Source organism: Pygocentrus nattereri, chromosome 19 (genome assembly GCF_015220715.1).
Source record: "Pygocentrus nattereri isolate fPygNat1 chromosome 19, fPygNat1.pri, whole genome shotgun sequence".
Lineage (NCBI taxonomy): Eukaryota > Metazoa > Chordata > Actinopteri > Characiformes > Serrasalmidae > Pygocentrus > Pygocentrus nattereri.
In genome coordinates this window covers 32,063,429-32,080,754 of record NC_051229.1, presented here as the reverse complement: position 1 = coordinate 32,080,754, position 17,326 = coordinate 32,063,429, and the positions used below count along the sequence as shown (strand labels likewise).

Here is a 17,326-nt window from a genome sequence, read left to right as displayed (position 1 = left end):
TTAGCTCAGCCAGTTTGTATTGAAGTCCCTGTCGTAACTGAAATAATAACTTTAGTAGGTAATATGTCTGTGATTTTAAGGGCTTAATGAGAGTTTTGGAACCTCCTAATTTTTCTTGGACTTTCTTTAAGCAAGTGGATTATCTCATATCAACTCAGAATATCATATATCTTCTCAGAAACACCTCCTGAACACAGACCCATTTGGGATGGCAGATAAACAAAGGGTCTTTTGCACAGTACTGCAGCTTATAATACTCTATAAAGTCACTTGACATTTTCATGAAGTGGTGCTGCTAGGAAGATTTGTATCTTTTCTATTCAGTTAATTCTTCAAATTAACCCTGATGTTCAGGGTGAAGTCATCTAATAGAACCAAACCTAACCAGCACTTTGCACACTATGTTCAAAAGTATCTTGGTTTTAGTCAAAATCACGTGAAAATATTTATTTTAATATACACTAAGCAGTCATAACATTATGACCATCTCCTTGTTTCTCCCCTCACTGTCTATTTTATCAGCTCCACTTACTGTCTAGCTGCACTTTGTAGTTCTACAGTTACAGACTGTAGTCCATCTGTTTCTCTGATACTATGTTAGGCTGTTCTTCAGTGATCAGGACCGCCGTGGACCCTCACAGAGCAGGTACTATTTGGGTGGTGGATCATTCTCAGCGCTGCAGTAACACTGACGTGGTGGTGTGAGTAATATACTTCATTCATATTCAGTGTTTAATATCACAGTGTTAAATATTTGTGACACACAATTGTTTGTATATATTGATATAAGGCTGAAACATGTCACATATGATATGACCAGTTTCTAATATGTTGGCTTGTATTTCACATATATCTCTCTATATATCACAAATATAAGAGCTGTGAAGAAATGAAAAAATGTGTATTATACTAATATATATATATATATATATATATATATATATATATATATATATATATATATATATATATATATCCAGATATCAGACGTGAAAGTTAACTAGATTTCTGTACTACATTACCAGATTGTTCTAGATTGCTTCTTTTATTTGGTGTGCAAATTGTGTCATTTGTAAATAAAATGAAAAGAAGATGAAAAGTAAAGAAAACATTTATTTATTTGTTTCTTTGTTTATTTATTTGGCGTTTGTCGTGTATAAACAAAAGTAAGAGGAAATGGGAAAAGAAGAGATCAAACGTTTATTTATTTACTTTTTTTTTTCATTAATAGATGAAGGGAAAAGATGCAAAAAAGCAAAAAAGACAAGGGAAGGGAAAAAATGGTTTATTTACATGACTTTTTTCATTCATCAATAAAATGCAATGTTGATGGAAAAAGACAAAGAAAAGGAAAAGTAACCGAATAACGAGAAAGAGTGAAAGATCCAATTTCCCCGAAGCCCCACATCAGTCCGCTGGGTTGTGCTGCCCCCGTGTGGAGCAGGTCGGCGTTACACCCAGCGCGCCGGTCGCGTTGAACCGGTTCACTCCGCTATGGACTCACTGACCCCGGCAGCCTCGCTGAGCTGCAGGCTGCCCGTGGGCAACACCAGGTGCCGCGGACAATCGCGCGTTTTGACGCGTTCGGTCCTCTCTCTCCTTCAAAACACTGCCCTGTCCATTCCACGCCGAACCAGCACACCCGAACCCACCCCGGCTTCTGAAGCCTCCCGCACGAACAGCGAGTCTGGATTATGGCATCTCTGTCGCTTTAACGCTCCAGACGGAGCGCCCCATATGATTTTGGAGCTCCAATCACCACTTGCCCTCCGCCAAAGGCAGCCGCCGATCACTCTGCATGCAAACATGGCGAGAAAGAACCGCCGTCCGAATCAAAGGACGCCGTTTAAATACAAAGAGTAGCCTTTCTGTTGTGGTGGACGGGAGCCGTCCGAGCGCTGAGGAGGGGAAACCAAACGGAGCTCCTGGGAAGCAGCAAACGCCTCCGGATCGCAATGGTAGCGGCTCGGTCTCCTCTTTGATGTGTCGTTCTTGGTTGGTCTGTGATTTTGGGAATCCCGTTTAGGCCTCTGCGTTTCAGACAAACCTTTCATGCCGTCAGTGTGGAGGGTGGGATGGGGCATATCTCGCCCCCAGCTCACCTGGCTTGTTAGTCATTTTCTCACCATTCAGCGCTGTGTAACTTTTCTAGGCTGCACCCTCTCCGAGCTCCGAGCTCTGGGTAGTGAAGGTGCGCGACGGTCTCCCTGTAGATTCTAACAGTTTTACTCGGTTTAGTTAGCCTGGTTCGGAATTCGCCCTGTTTTAAAGTCTTCACACTACGTTACCATCTTCAGATCTTCAGCCCAGAGGCACCAAACTTGGAGACAAACTTCAGAACGTTAACTTGCAATTTTGTATGTACCTCAGTAATACAGTGCCTTATTAAAGGGGAACGTCACACATTGTTCAGCACTTCTGAATAAATCAGTTGTTGGGATATAAACAGTCATTCAGAGCAGTTCGTCTGTAAAACGATTCTTTGCAGAGAAACTTACCGACTGAGATTTCTTTACAGTGGCGGTGAAGGGAACCAGGGGTCACAGTCACCACTGAACTTACATGTGCCTTCTGACTTTTTACCTGTAATATTGGTAGTGGTTAAAATTTAACAATGTATTTTTTTGGGGGCTGTTTTGTTTTGCAACACAGTGACGGGTTTTGAAAGGCAACAATCTTCTCTCACGACAACGTCTGAGACATCAAGCAAGATATTTGTAACTGTTCCATGCTCTAACCTTTTGTAAGGGAGCTTTTAAAGGCAGACGTCAGGTTCTTGTCACCAGCAGTGAACCTTAAACCTGTCTGAATGACTTTTGTACATTTTAAATGTACATTTTAGTGATTTAATTATACAGACATTTTGAAATTTTCTTTAAGGTATTGTTATTTTCCACATCTAGAATGTTTCACAAGCTTTCGAAATTTCTGCGTAATTCAGATGTTGAGATGTAAACAAAGTCATTCAGAGTGGTTTGATGTGAAGTCATTTTTTGTGGGGAACCTTACAGACTCTGATTTCTTTACAGTGGTGGTGATAGGAACCAGGGGCCACTATGTCTGCACTGCAACTGTAACCATTTTATTTACCATCCAAAACGAACCTACACCAGTCTTCTAAATTTTATGTTATGTTGATGAAAAACATTCTTTGGGGACTATTTTCCCCTAGAACACCCTTCATGTATCCCTCCACCGTGAATTGATTACCAGTAATTGTTTAAAATAGCCTTTAGACTGAAAGTTTATCACAAAACCACAGACTGTCATTAGGCAGCGTGTTCAAAAACATTCAATGTCATGCGTTTCTGTTAGGGAGCTTTTAGAGGTGGACGTCTGGTTCCTATCACCTCCACTGTTAACAATTCTAAATGTGTGTTTCTCTAGAACAGAGCATTTCGCACCAAACCACTGAATCACCTTGTTGACATGTGAACCTTTAAATCATGCAGAAATTTAGAAAAATTGGTGGTGTTCCCCTTTATGGAGGCAGATGATCCGCTGTGGCGACCCCTAAAGGGAGCAGCCGAAAGAAGACGGAGGTGGTGTTCCCCTTTAATCTTCTGCAGAAAAGGTCGGCTTAGAAGTGCTGACAGCATGTTATGTGGTCTCAGTTTCCCGAAAGCATCTTAACGTGAAATCTTCTTAACTGGTAGAGAGAGTGTTCAGTGTGATGCTCGCACTACCATTTAAGAATCATCTAAGAAGTGTCAGATGCTAAAAATGCTCAGACTTTTCCCTCTCGCAGTTTGAGCGGGTTGCCAGCACACTCGGCATATTCAGAAGTAAAGGAGAATTCCACATAGTTTTCAAAATTTCTGCATAATTCAATCATGGAGAAAAGAGTGAAGTGGTGCATTGCAGGGAGTAGGGCCACAGCTGTTATCGATTTATCCGTAGGCTCTTTTTGATTAATCCGTTGATCAAACTAGGGCTGGGCGATATGACAACATACATATAGCTATCATGATAAATTATGTCACAATGCAATGTGCTTTTCTGAACATACCGTTCGTATCACCACTACCTGTGGAACAATGATCAACTGCCTGTTTCATTGTAAAGAGAGCAAAATTAGTCCTTTAACTGGATTTAGTGCAACACCGTATGCCAAATATTGAATAAAAAACATTTTTTATACTATATTTTATACTTTAAAAATGTAGGATTACAGTTTTTTGTGCTCCAACTGGTCAGATGTCTGATAAAATAAATATTGATTTATTATGTATCATGAAATTTTCTTGAAGTATCGCAATATTGCAATATTTCTGCCCTATCTTCCACCTCTAGATCCAACCACTATGCCTTCTACGTTTTCCTCTCACTTTGGTGGTATTTTCAAAATACTGCCTCACACATTCCAGACCAAACCTAGACAATCGAACTAGCGCCAGATTTTGAAGCCTTTTGCCCAAAAACATGGTCACTGATTTCTTTACAGTGCTGGTGATAGGAACCAGGGGTCTCATAAATATAGCAATTTTGTTTACCATCCAAAATGATTAGTGAAACTTGTCGTGTCTCCTGAGTTTTTATGTAATGTTGATAATACTCATGATGGTAAAATATTGGCAGCTCTCTGGGTGATACAATTGAGCAACGTCCCAAGCCACAAATTATATAGTATAATTTAATTTTGTGCAACTTTTATAGGCATTAAACTCTTCAGACATCTGGTTCCTATCACCACCACTGTGAACAGTTCTGACTGTAAGCCTCTCTTGAAACTAGCGTTTCACACCAAGCCACTCTGACGGACGTTTCCATTTTAGCCACTTAATGATGCAGATTAAAAAAAAAAACGAGTGGAGTTTGCCTTTACATCAAAAATGTCTGAGTGCTCCTCAGTAGAGGCCTATATGTGTCTTTATAGAGGAGCTGAAGAGAACTATATTTTCCAGATACCAAAACAGGAGTGTCGTCTTCATTTTGGTTTTTTTTGTTTGTTTGTTAGTTTTTTTTTAAACACATTAAGCTCATCGGTGTCTTGTTCAGTGGTGCTGTGGTGGAGTACCGTGAAGAATCAAGGCGAGAACATCGTCACTTATTTCTGTGCTGAGTTATGTGGGGTTTAGAGCCAAAGGTTTGCAGTGTTTACTGTAAGAATGTCATTAGCCATTTATAAATCGTGATTTGTATCAGTGGTTGGTTAACCATTTATCTGTTGGAGAAGCTGGGTCTTGATGAAGGTAGAGCTGAAAGATTAATCATTTTCATATTGAAATCGCAATTTGAAGTGCAACTTTCAAATAAGAGCTGATACAAGAGGAAAGTTCATGAAGTTGGCTTGACAAAAACAGGTTTAAAAGGTTAAGGCAATTGGAGATAACTATCAGTTGTTTTTCCACGTAGCTGCTAAGGTGTTGCTGGGTTATTGCTGTTATCCAATGTGGTTGCTAAGTTCTTACAAGGCCATGGCTGTGTGATCCCAGATCATTGCTAAGGAGTCACAAGGAGTCACCATTACTATGGTGTCCCAGATTGTTGCGAAGGTGTTGCTTGGCAATTCCTATGGTGTCCCAGGTGGTTGCTAAGATGTTGCTAGACCATTGTGACGGTGTCCCATATGGTTGCCGAAGTGTTTCTAGTCCAAAGCCATTGTGATAGTGTCCCAGGTGGTCACTAAATTGTTGTTAGTCCACTGTTAGGGGTTCCCAGAGCTGCTAGTTAGTAGCCTGGTTCTCCAGGTGGTTGGTAATGTGTTGACAGGCCAGTGCTGTGTTACCTTAAATGGTTGCTAAGATGCTGCTGTGTTGTTCCAAGTAGTTTCTAATAATGTGCTGAAGTTCCCAAATTAAAAAGAAAAAAAACTGAAAATGTTCATTTCATTTCAAAACTGAAAAAGATCATTTACCTTGTATCAGTCTTAAAGGCACAGCAACAAAAACATGTTTCAGGCATCAGGCAGAGCATTCATTACCATTTCATTGAATAAAATTTTGTGAGGTAGCTTTTATAGGTAATAAACACTTCAGATGTCTGGTTCCCATCATCACCACTGTGAGAAATTTTGGCTCATTTCTCTAGAATGAAGCTTTTTACATCAAACCTTTCTGACTTTGTTTGTGTTTGTTTGCTTCTTTGTTGGCCTAATGTTACATCCCTAAACATACGTTTTCCTGTTTAGCTGATAGTGGAGAAGACTGCTGACCTCCCGTCTGTGGAGTACTCTGTGGTGGAGGATGTGGCCCTTCACTGCACCTTCCTGATGGACCGTCTGAACGAGCAGCGCCTGCTGCAGCCAGATCTGTGCGACGTGGACATCGTGCTGCTGCGCCACAAGGCCACCTTCCAGGCCCACAAGGGCGTGCTGGCGGCCTATAGTCCCTTCTTCCACTCGCTCTTCGCCTCCAGTAAGGAACTGCAGCGTGTGGAGCTGTCGCTGGAGGCGCTCCAGCCACAGGGCCTGCTGCAGGTCCTCAACTTCATCTACACCTCCAAGCTGCTGGTGAACAGTGGGAACGCACAGGATGTGCTCCGTGCTGCCACCGTGCTGCAGATGAGCAACATCGCTTCGTCCTGCCGTGAGCTCATCTCCCGTGGCTCGCTGCACGCCCGGCCTACTCCGACAGATCTACCTAGGCACCAGGACACTCATGACAAGCCCTGGAGCAACGGCAACAGTGGCAATGGAGGCAGCAGCTCGGCAGGCTCTGCTGGTAGGACTGGGCAATATGACCAACAATTATGATATGTTAATAAATAATTTGAGGAAAACAAAAATATACAGTATATATATTCTTTAGAATGACCTAGTTTTCTGCATTAATTGGTCATAAAGTGTGATCTTCATCTAAGTCACAAGCAAAGCTAACAACATTTATTGTGCACACCAGCTTAACATTTGCAGTGCTGGTGGTAAAAGTAAGCAAACCCTTGGATTTAATAACTGATCGACCCACCTTTTGCAGCAGTGACCTCAAACAAACTGCTTCAAGTATCTGTAGAACAGACCTGAAAAGTGCTCAAGAACAATACTGGATCATTCTTCCTTATAGAACTGCTTTAGCTCAACCCTATTAATTGGATGTCTGGAGTGAACGGCTCTTTTGAGGTGATTCCACAGCAACTCTATTGGGTTAGGTTCTGGGGTCTAACTGGGCCACTCTAAAAAGCTACATTTATGCTTCTTGAAGCCATACTATAGTTCATTTACTGTAGTGATTAATGTCATTATCCTGCTATATCACCCAGTTTTTGCTGAGCTTCAGCCAGCAGAGGGCCGCCCTGATATGATCTTTTAGGACACTTTGATAAACTTGGGAATTCATTTTGCCCATGATGATGGTGATCAAACCAGGCCCAGAGGCAGCAGAGCAGCTCCAAATCATGATGCTCCCTCCATCATACTTCACTGTTGGGATAATGTTTTCATGTTGGAATGCAGTGCTCTTCAACATTAGTTTTGTAAGTCCACAAAACATGTTCCCAGGAGTGTTTTTAAATTTTTAAAATCTGCTTCTTCTGTGGTGTCCTACCATGGACAGCATGCCTGTTTGCATGTTTTTCGTATGGTAGACCCACAAAGAGAGATGTTAACCAGCTCCATTGATGTCTTCAATAAACCTAAAACGTTAGGTTTTACTCAAGGGTTCATTTCTACTTCATTGAGCATTCTTTGTTGGAGTGATCTTGGCTGGATGCCCACTTCTAGGTAGACACAGTTCTAAATCATCTCCGTTTATAGACACTTTGCCTAACTGTAGACTTATGAATATCTAAACTGTTTGAGATTACTTTGCAAGCCTTACCAGCTTTATGGAATTCAGCAATTATTGACTGTTTTTCCAAGCTACATTTGAATGTTTGAATGATATGTTCAGTATAAGGACAAAATACTGCTTTATTTTTTGTGTTGTAAGAGAGATTGTCACATCAGATTTATCACAACTTGGATGAAGATCCCACTGTATTTTAAGATGCCTTTAAAGATAAATGCAGGCAATTCCAAGGGTTCACATACGTTTACACGATACAGCTTTATTCCTTTTGAAGACATGCTGTTCACCAAGTTATGAGTTCTCTTTGGATTCTCTTTCAACACACTTGCTATCATCAGATTAATCAGCTCGGAGAAGGGGTCCAAAGCACTACCCATGTTATAAACTCTTCGTCCACATGCTGCATGCAATTACACATTTCTACCAGAGTAGAGTCCAAATCCCCAAATCTTACACCATGTAGCTTTTAATAATCTCATTGTAGTGAGGAAAAAATGTGCAAAATTTGAAAAAATATATTATTTGATTAGTTTGTGAGATATGAAAGATGGGCTTAAAAAATAGACATGACTGTATTTTTGCTTTGAAAATTTGTGCCGAGGAGATACTAAGGATGTAACAAGAGAACCATCTCATTCAAATCCACCTATTCAGCCTACGGCAGTCAAGCTCCACCCATTCACACTGAAATTACAAAGGGTGTTTCTGTCCAGGTCCCTTTTTAATGAGGCACAATATTTCCTTAATTAACACAGTTAATTAAGACTTTTGCACATGGGCTTTTAATGTTGAAATCTTCATTAGTTTCTGAGATGTAGAGCTTTAAAAAAAAAGTGGGATTTGAACACTGAAGCACATTAGATTGACATTATCCCCAGAAATAAGGAATAAGGAGTTCATAAGAATAATAAGGAATTCAGTCAGAAACTTTTTAAAGAAACAGTTATTCTGTTTATCTGCGTTAAACAAAATAAAACAATTAAATTATGGTCATCATTTTATCACTCAGGCCTAGGCTCCAGCTTCTATGTGGAAATCAAAGAGGAGCAGGACCTGTCAAGCGCCAAGATCTTTGCAGGGAAAGGCGAGAGGAGTCCATATGCTGTTCACATCGGAGATGGACAGGTGGGACAGCCATGTAAGGTGGAGGAAAAACTGGAGATGGCAAGAGATTCGGATGACCTCACAACGTACAACAGAGAGCAGATCATTGTGGAGCTGAATCTGAACAACCAGACCCTCAATGTGTCCAAAGGTCTGGAAGGGGGCAGCACTTCCCCCACTGTAACTCCTGGCTTTGAGACAGAGGAGAAGGACAACGGAGATTCAGAGGAAGATGACCAAAGCGAAGGTGACGAGGAGGCACCTGGAGGTACCAGCGAAGAAGAAGCAGCTGAGGTGGGACATCGTGACCTCAACCTGCCTGAGTTCCTCCCTCAGAGACCGCGCAGACAGACCAGGACCTCGGTGGACACTATGGCGACGGTTACTATGAGAACGAGCATGAGAGTGAGGCGGGGCGGTGGCGGGAATAGGCGTGGTGAGGAGGAGGAGGAAGATGAGGGTCTGGGGCAGGACGCACAAATGGAGGAGAGGCGGAGCTTCCCATGCATGAGGTGCCCGCGGGTCTTTACCAATGGCTGGGACATGGAAAAGCACATGAGCATTGCACACAGCCACATGCAGGTGTGCGACAAGTGTGGCAAGCGCTTCCTCCTGGAGAGCGAGCTGATGCTGCATCAGCAGACTGACTGTGAGAAGAACATACAGGTATGAAATCACACACCTGCTCAAATCACAAGGTTTGCTTACATAGTATTACTGTCAAAAAACGTAGTAGGATTGGCAACCGTACAGAGCTGATGGCTCCATTTAATGATGTAAAAGTTGCCACGGTGACAGCATAACTCGTGTCTGTGGCGATGGTGGTGCCACTCTTTTATGTAACTCTAATGTTTCCAATAGTATTTGATGTTTGTGACTTGATGTACAGTAATAGCTATGCCTCAGCTACAAATAAGTTTAAGTGATTCTTTTTTAATCCCACAAATGGGGAAATTACACCTCTGCATTTAACCCATCCGTGAAGTGAAACACCACATCCACACACTAGTGAGCACAGACACACTAGGGGGCAGTGAGCACACTTGCCCGGAGCGGTGGGCAGCCCTATCCATGGTGCCCGGGGAGCAATTGGGGGTTAGGTGTCTTGCTCAAGAACACCTCAGTCATGAACTGTCGGCACTGGGGATCGAACCGGCAACCATCCGGTTATAGGGCCAGTTCCCTAACCTGCAGCCCACGACTGCCCCAAATATAACCATTCAGCACCACAAAAATCCAGTGTATGGTTTATTCCACTTTCAACACCTTTTCCCAACTTTCAAAAGTTGGGAAAATGGAACCATTGCCACTACATTAGAACAATAGAATATCTAGTCTGCAATCTACTGCTAACATATTAATGCAGCAAGTTTACCTTCACATACCAGGTGTGGGCTACGTTACTATGAAGCTGTGGTTACGTGGTGGTAGCAGGTCGATGCCAAGCCAGATATGGCGCAGCAACTACAGAGTATCGCATTAAAGTCATGGTCGAAGGAACCTTCTGTCATGTTATCTTCTCATGTTGGCATTGAAAATACTTCGTTCCATATATCAAAGCAGTACACGACCGACAGCAGCACACAGCGGTAGAAGCATTGCCATGAAGACTACCAGACGACAGTTTTAGCAATGACAATTCCTTACTGCAGCCAGATGCTATCGAAATCACTGCTCCGTGGAAAACAATGGAATATTCGCTTTGCTGTCATGCGGATGCCACCAACATGTAAACGCAGTATCAATAGACCAGTTTTCTCAACCTTTTCTTCAACTGTGGCAGTGGAATAAATTGATAAATAATCAATAATAACAGAGTACAGAGGATCCTCCTTACTATTTGTCCCACCTTAAATAAACAGTTAATACTGCTAAAGCTGTGCTTTGATATTCCTCCATTTTCACCAGTGATTTTCAGGGCTGTATGATGCCGTCACCAAGGCACAAAACTATCCCTTTTTCCGATGCCAACCTAAGCTCCCCAAAATAAAAAAATGTCACCTTGTATGTTTAAGATGATACTAACTTCAGGCTCCTGCAGATGACGTTGCACATGGAGGATCTGGCTATAAATACCTGAAGAATGTGTGAGAGGATTCATAGATTGAGAAAAGGTGGTACAGTGCAGCGAATGTCTCGTTTGATGTGTGGAAAATGGGTCACAAAGCAGATGTTAATGATTGGCAAAAAGTAGTGTTTGCATTTGGGCAGCCAAAAGCCATAGTGTGAAGGAAGTAGCTGAGTTTGCGGGTGTGGCAAAATCGCAGTCTACAGGAGATTCTCGTCAGAATTGTGTCTGAAAGATGAAACTGACAGACAGGGACCGCTGACATGTTTCACAGCTTGTGAATAAAAATCACTTCACTTCCAGGCAAGAATTACTACTAGAAGTCAACGCAGGTCCTTCACATGGTGTCTAAATAGAGTTGCTGGACAACCAGCACCATAAAGGAGTTGAGAGATCTATTCAGTAGCCTTTCTATTTATCCAAGCATTCTTCGTTATGGGCATTTGAGTACTTGCAGCTTTGTCCAACAGCTAGCTCTGTCCTCTTTTTCACAGCACAGCCACTGGGGCTGAGCACTGGCAGGCTCGGGAGGCAGTGCTGCTGAGCGTGGCACTGAGGTACTCGATGGTGCCCTCTGGGACTCTAGGCAGTGCTAGTGAGCTGGTCGCTGGCCTGCCAGTTCCCTCTTGGGCTCTGTGTGGTGTTAGAGAGCGGTGCCCTCCAGGGCATTGATGTACTATACAAATAAAGTTTCAAAGAACGCCATTTAGTCCCTAGTCTGTACAATACATATATAGATTTTCAGCCTAGTCCCTTGCATACAGAGAGTTCTCTAGATCTTTTAATGATGTTATGTACTGTAGATGATGAAATGATCTTTGCTATTGCTATTTTGCATTAAGTAATGTTAATCTTGAAATGTTGCACTATTTGTCCTCACAGAGTGGCAAACCCCTCCTCATCTTTACTTCTGAAAGATTCAGCCTCTCTAGGATGCTTTTTATTCCCAATCATGTTACTGATCTGTTGCCAATCAACTACCAGGTGTTTTTTACACAACATTCATTACACAACTTAACCAGCGTATTGATGCCCTCGTCCCAACTTTTTTGGAACGTGTTGTTGGCATCAAATTCAAACTGGGCAATTTTCAAAAAAACATCAAAACTTGCAGAAATAGTACAGCTGAGTGTACTATGGTATGTGTACTACTATACTTATTAATTTTGCATTCCTGAAATCTGGAGGCCGTAGCACCCGCGGCACCCCTGCTTCCCATGTCCCTGTATCCGAATGCCTCCTGCATGATGATGTGCCTCTTCCAAAGTGAAGTAGCCAACTACATGTGCAGTAGTATGTATATATTTACATTAAAATCTCTTCTTTCTCATTATTTTTCTTTTCTTTTCTATTTACGTCTCTCAGTGTCTTGCGTGTGGCAAAGACTTCAAGAAGCTGTGGTCCCTGCATGAGCACAATAAAATTGTCCATGGCTACGCTGAAAAAAAGTTTACTTGTGAGATTTGCGAGAAGAAGTTCTTCACCATGGCACACGTTCGCAAACACATGATAGGTGAGTTACGCCTTCAGGCTGTTCTGTTTCTTTATTATGAACACATGAGCTGAAGTCTCCTAACCAGTTCTCTGTGCTTTCAGCTCACACAAAAGAGATGCCGTTCACCTGCGAGACCTGTGGCAAGTCCTTCAAACGAAGCATGTCTTTGAAAGTTCATTTTCTCCAACATTCAGGAGAGAAGCCCTTCAGATGTGAGGTAAAACACTTCCCTGCCAAAAAATTAGGCATTTTACTCTTACTACCTAAACTTTTGGATATATGGATATACTGGATATCCAATTTGCTAGTATCCTTTGCTCAGTAAATAGTTTTTCAGAGAAGCACTGAGTGAATTAGTCTGTTACAGTGTCAACCGAGGCAGGCCAGTGGCTCAGCTCTTTTTATGAGTAACGAAGGCTAAAATAAACAAAGTAACAGTTGAATTCACAGTCCTGAATTCATAATTGAGTACAGGGTGAGTGAAAAGTCACAGGACACCATTTTATTTTATTTTATTTTTTATTTTATTATCAACTTTTATCTCTGGGGTCATTGGATCCTGCACCTTCAGCTCTGTGTTCAGCACCAGGGACAGCACAGTGAACACGTCAGATAGCTGCATCACAGGCAACGTTCCCAGTTGTTGTTGCAAATTTCTGTGTTGATAACATTTGAACCACAATAGATATTGCAAATCTGATTGTGGCTCGATTTCTGAGACAATTCTGGTCTTCTCTGATCTGCTACATGACCAGCTTCCCATTGGAAAAACTTGCCCTTGATCTAATATGCCAGTTTTCAAGATGGTGGCCATGTTCCAGACATAGCTTAAAAGATAGGCCCCCTCACCCGTTACCTGCTGGGGTATTCAGACACGTCATTTTCCCTTTCGTTTCTGAAATAAAACGTACTGTGACTTTTGACTCACCCTGTGTATCTATTTCCATAATGGACACCATAACACCGTAATAAGTTTATATTGAAGGTCCTATCAGGGGGCTTAATTATGAGGTCCTGGACCCCTCAGCTCTACCTGCATTTTGTTGGCTACAAGGCTAACATTGCTAAGAAGTGTGGAAAGACTATTTTACCTGGCTGAGTTGTTAAGTAATCTCAAATACACTTGCTAATGAGGTTTGTGTCACTGTATGATATACACATGTGTGGTACTAAGGTAATGTTTGTAGCTTTTTCCAAGCATTAGAAAAAGTTTTCTTTGCCAGTCATTTCTTAAATCCCTATTTTGCAGAATTGCAATGAGCGTTTTCAGTACAAGTACCAGCTACGATCTCATATGAGTATCCACATCGGACACAAGCAGTTCATGTGTCAGTGGTGCGGCAAGGACTTTAACATGAAGCAGTACTTTGATGAGCACATGAAAACCCACACAGGTAAGAGTTCACACACAGTGTATTTGAGCCATTCTGTTCCAGATCCTCATAGCTTAGTGTAGAATATAAATCACTCTTTCTGGGCTCCCAGAGCCGCAACTGTCTAAGCATCTAGAGTTCGATCCCCAGTGATGCTATAGCCACATGAGGTTGGGAGTCCAAGAGAGCAGGATTGGCATTGCTCTCTTTTAGGATAGGATGCTCCCCATCACTCAACACGATGCTTGTCAGCTCAGGCTTCTGTTAGCTGATGTAACAGATCTAGCGGTTAGTGTTCGGCAAGTTCGGCTGTCCAGTGACGTTGCGTTAGCAGCAGTTCGATAAGAAGCCTGTGTAAGCCTTTGCCCTCTTAGCATTGATATTATCATGTGATTGGGGGAGTCCTAACTAGCATGTGGAATTGGGGAGAAAATTGGGTGACTAACAGACAGGTGCTGTTTAAGGATTTGTGTCACAGCTATCCTCTTTTCCACTGACCCCATAATAATTAGAAAAATAAATGAAAAATCAAGCAGACACTCTCTTAAACTCTGTACAATAACATGAGCTCCTCAGAGCTCAGCTTCTGCAGAGTTGTGACTCTTCAAATACTTATTTATTGTAACACAATAATATATATTTCAATAAAATATACATACAAAACATAATATATAGTAATATGTAGTCTGCGTAATAATAATAATAATAATAATAATAATAATATAATTTTTATTAGTAGTAGTAGAATATTGGGATATTATTCAGATATGCATGCACAACTGACTGATTCTCATGGATTCTCTTGTCCTTCAGTAGTTTGTTATGAGCTAAGATTCATCGTTTTCGGGAAACTTGGCACACACTGTGTGGTTGGAACTCACTGTTACATTTGTAAGCCATGTGTTGACACATTCCGCCCTATTTACATGCTCTTAATGTTTTCCTTGGCTGTTACGCTGCTGATGTTTTGTATTAATGTGTCTTAGGAGAGAAGCCGTACATATGTGAGATCTGTGGGAAGAGCTTCACCAGTCGACCCAACATGAAGCGACACAGGCGCACTCACACCGGAGAGAAGCCGTACCCGTGCGAGACGTGCGGCCAGCGCTTCCGCTTCTCCAACATGCTCAAAGCCCACCGAGAGAAATGCTTTTCGGTCAACAACCTGCCAGCCTCTGAGGCCCCTCCCACTGAGTATGACTCCGCCCCCATCACCAGTCAAGTTGCAGCCAGTCAGGTCACTTCATTTCAGACGGGTAAAGACACTGGCCTACCTGCTCACCCGGCAGCAGCAGTGCCGCAGTACCCCTCACACCTGCTTCCTCTGCCGCCTCTGTTCCCCAACGCAAGGACCGACTCTAGCGAGGCCTAGCTAAGGTTCTGTGTTCCCATCAGGCTACAGGTACTCATTGTGTAACATGTTAGGCTTTTCTATGTGTGTGTATTAGGGATGGGCATTTTCAATATTAATCAATAACAGAATAGTAATGTGATTGGCATTCAAGTGGACATCTTTACAGCACACCCACAAACACAAATACCCTATATGAAGCATAAAAATTATTCAGCAGTTGACCTATCAATGCCCCGCCCACAAGAGCATTTAGGAGTGCATAGCTACTTCAGTGATGTTGAAGCTCGACAGAATGTTGACAAAAGCCCATTAAACCTAATTAAGCATTTTAACACACAACTGATTTCATCAAAATACTTATAATTGGAATGTTTTGTTACTTACAAATAATGCGCATGCAAGAAAATATCTTTTGGAAATGAATAATGCACATTATTAGCAGGTTGGAACCCACAGAGAACTTGAGAGCTTGTATTTAAAACTCTGAAGTATTGTACTCTTGTTCAATTGTTAAGTTTTAGATGGAAACAGAAGGGTTAAATAAGAATGGAACATTTTTAGAAGCTTCAGATGTCTGTGTTTAATCTGGAACTACCTTTTTTTTCAGATTTTCCAACCCAGTTGCGTTCTGGTGCCAAATATTCTTCCGTTCCACCTTAAACACTGCAGCAGTTACATTCTGGTGCCTAAATGTGGTTCACTGTAAAGGTGGAATGGAAAACTTCAGCCTCATCAGAAAGTGTTCATGTCAATCACCATTATTTTAAATATATGTCCTGAATTGAAGGCCTAGCTTTAATATTCAAGGTTCGCCCCTGCTATTCAGATGTTTCAAGCTGTGTGTTACAGATCCTCGTTAGGGTAAATGAGATTTTTGTTAACATGCTGTAAAGCTTGTCCAATCTTGTAACAGTGGCTATAAAAGAACTCTTTTGTGGGCGGAGCAGCTATTGATCAATGAGTAAATAAATAACCACAGTGCAAAAATATTAAATGTTGGGTCGGTCAACTTACTGTTTAGCTTTTTTTTTCTTTTTCTCAGTCAAAAGTTCTACTTTTGTGGATCTCAGTTCAGTCAAGAAAATTAAATTGAGCTTTCTCAGAGAAAAAAACAGAGACCAGTGGGATTGTTACTCAGTTCCTCTGCCAGCGTAATCATTGCTAATTTCCATCCACAGGCTATGACTCCCCTTTATCCTAGGTGGGTGTGGTGTGCGTTGGGGAGGTCTAGGTGGGCTTGGAGGACTTCCAATTCTCAAACTTCTGACTGTAGAGGACTGAGAGCCTGTCCACACATATAGGAATATTCTATGCATTTTGGCCTCACGTCCGCAATAACACAGCATTTTAGGTGACTCGAAATCCTGCCAGAATGGAGATTTTTGAGACCTCTGATTTCTGTGTTTTCATGTGGGAGAAGATTTTTTTTGAGAACGGAGAAAAAGAATATACATTTTCATAAATATCCAGACATATTGTGTGGACAGAGGCTGAGACATTATCAGGATTCAAATCTCTTGATGACTAGGCAGCTGGACAGCTGCACCACTCAGAGCCCTGAAGATGCTTACATTTCTGAGTCCAAAGAAGAATCTTCTTCTTCTTTCGGCTGCTCCCTTTAGGGATCGCCACAGCGGATCATCTGCCTCCATCTTGCCCTATCCACTGCCTCCTCTACTTTTACACCAACCATCTCCATGTCCACCTTCACTACATCCATAAACCTTCTCTGAGGTCTACCTCTTCTCCTTCTACCCGGCATCTCCAACATTCTTTGACCAATATATCCACTATTCCTCCTCAACACATGTCCAAACCATCACAACCTTGCCTCTCTGGCTTTACCTGACACCCGTCTCCACCCACTTTATCCTACCTGCACCCTCTTCTTCACCTCTTTTCTACACTGTCCATTGCTCTGGATGGTTGACCCAAGATATTTGAAGTCATCCACCTTTACGACCTCTACTCCTTGCATCTTCACCTTTCCACCTGCCTCCCTCTCATTCACACACATGTATTCCGTCTTGTCTCTACTGACCTTCATTCCTCTCCTCTCCAGTGCAAACCTCCACCTCTCCAGATTCTCTTCCACCTGCTCTCTACTCTCACCACAGATTACAATGTCATCTGCAAACATCATGGTCCATGGAGCCTCCTGCCTGACCTCATCTGTCAACCTTTCCATCACCATTGCAAACAAGAAGG

The 17,326-nt window shown here is 42.1% G+C and overlaps 1 protein-coding gene across 1 annotated transcript; it reads left to right on the top strand.

Moving 5' to 3' along the window:
- Nucleotides 1-1,364: 1,364 nt before the first annotated feature.
- On the top strand, nucleotides 1,365-17,086 carry zbtb47a (zinc finger and BTB domain containing 47a). The gene is made up of 7 exons (XM_017711357.2): nucleotides 1,365-1,958; nucleotides 6,131-6,662; nucleotides 8,734-9,494; nucleotides 12,262-12,409; nucleotides 12,493-12,608; nucleotides 13,641-13,785; nucleotides 14,751-17,086. Exons 1-7 carry the CDS (start codon nucleotides 1,956-1,958, stop codon nucleotides 15,134-15,136), a joined length of 2,091 nt encoding a protein of 696 aa, XP_017566846.1. The 5' UTR covers nucleotides 1,365-1,955; the 3' UTR covers nucleotides 15,137-17,086.
- Nucleotides 17,087-17,326: the final 240 nt, after the last annotated feature.

Bases quoted from the DNA above. Each gene is read 5' to 3' on its own strand.
- zbtb47a (XM_017711357.2), top strand. The intron at 6,663-8,733 runs GTAGGACTGGGC...TTTATCACTCAG, and splicing joins CAGCTCGGCAGGCTCTGCTG to GCCTAGGCTCCAGCTTCTAT. The intron at 13,786-14,750 runs GTAAGAGTTCAC...AATGTGTCTTAG, and splicing joins GCACATGAAAACCCACACAG to GAGAGAAGCCGTACATATGT.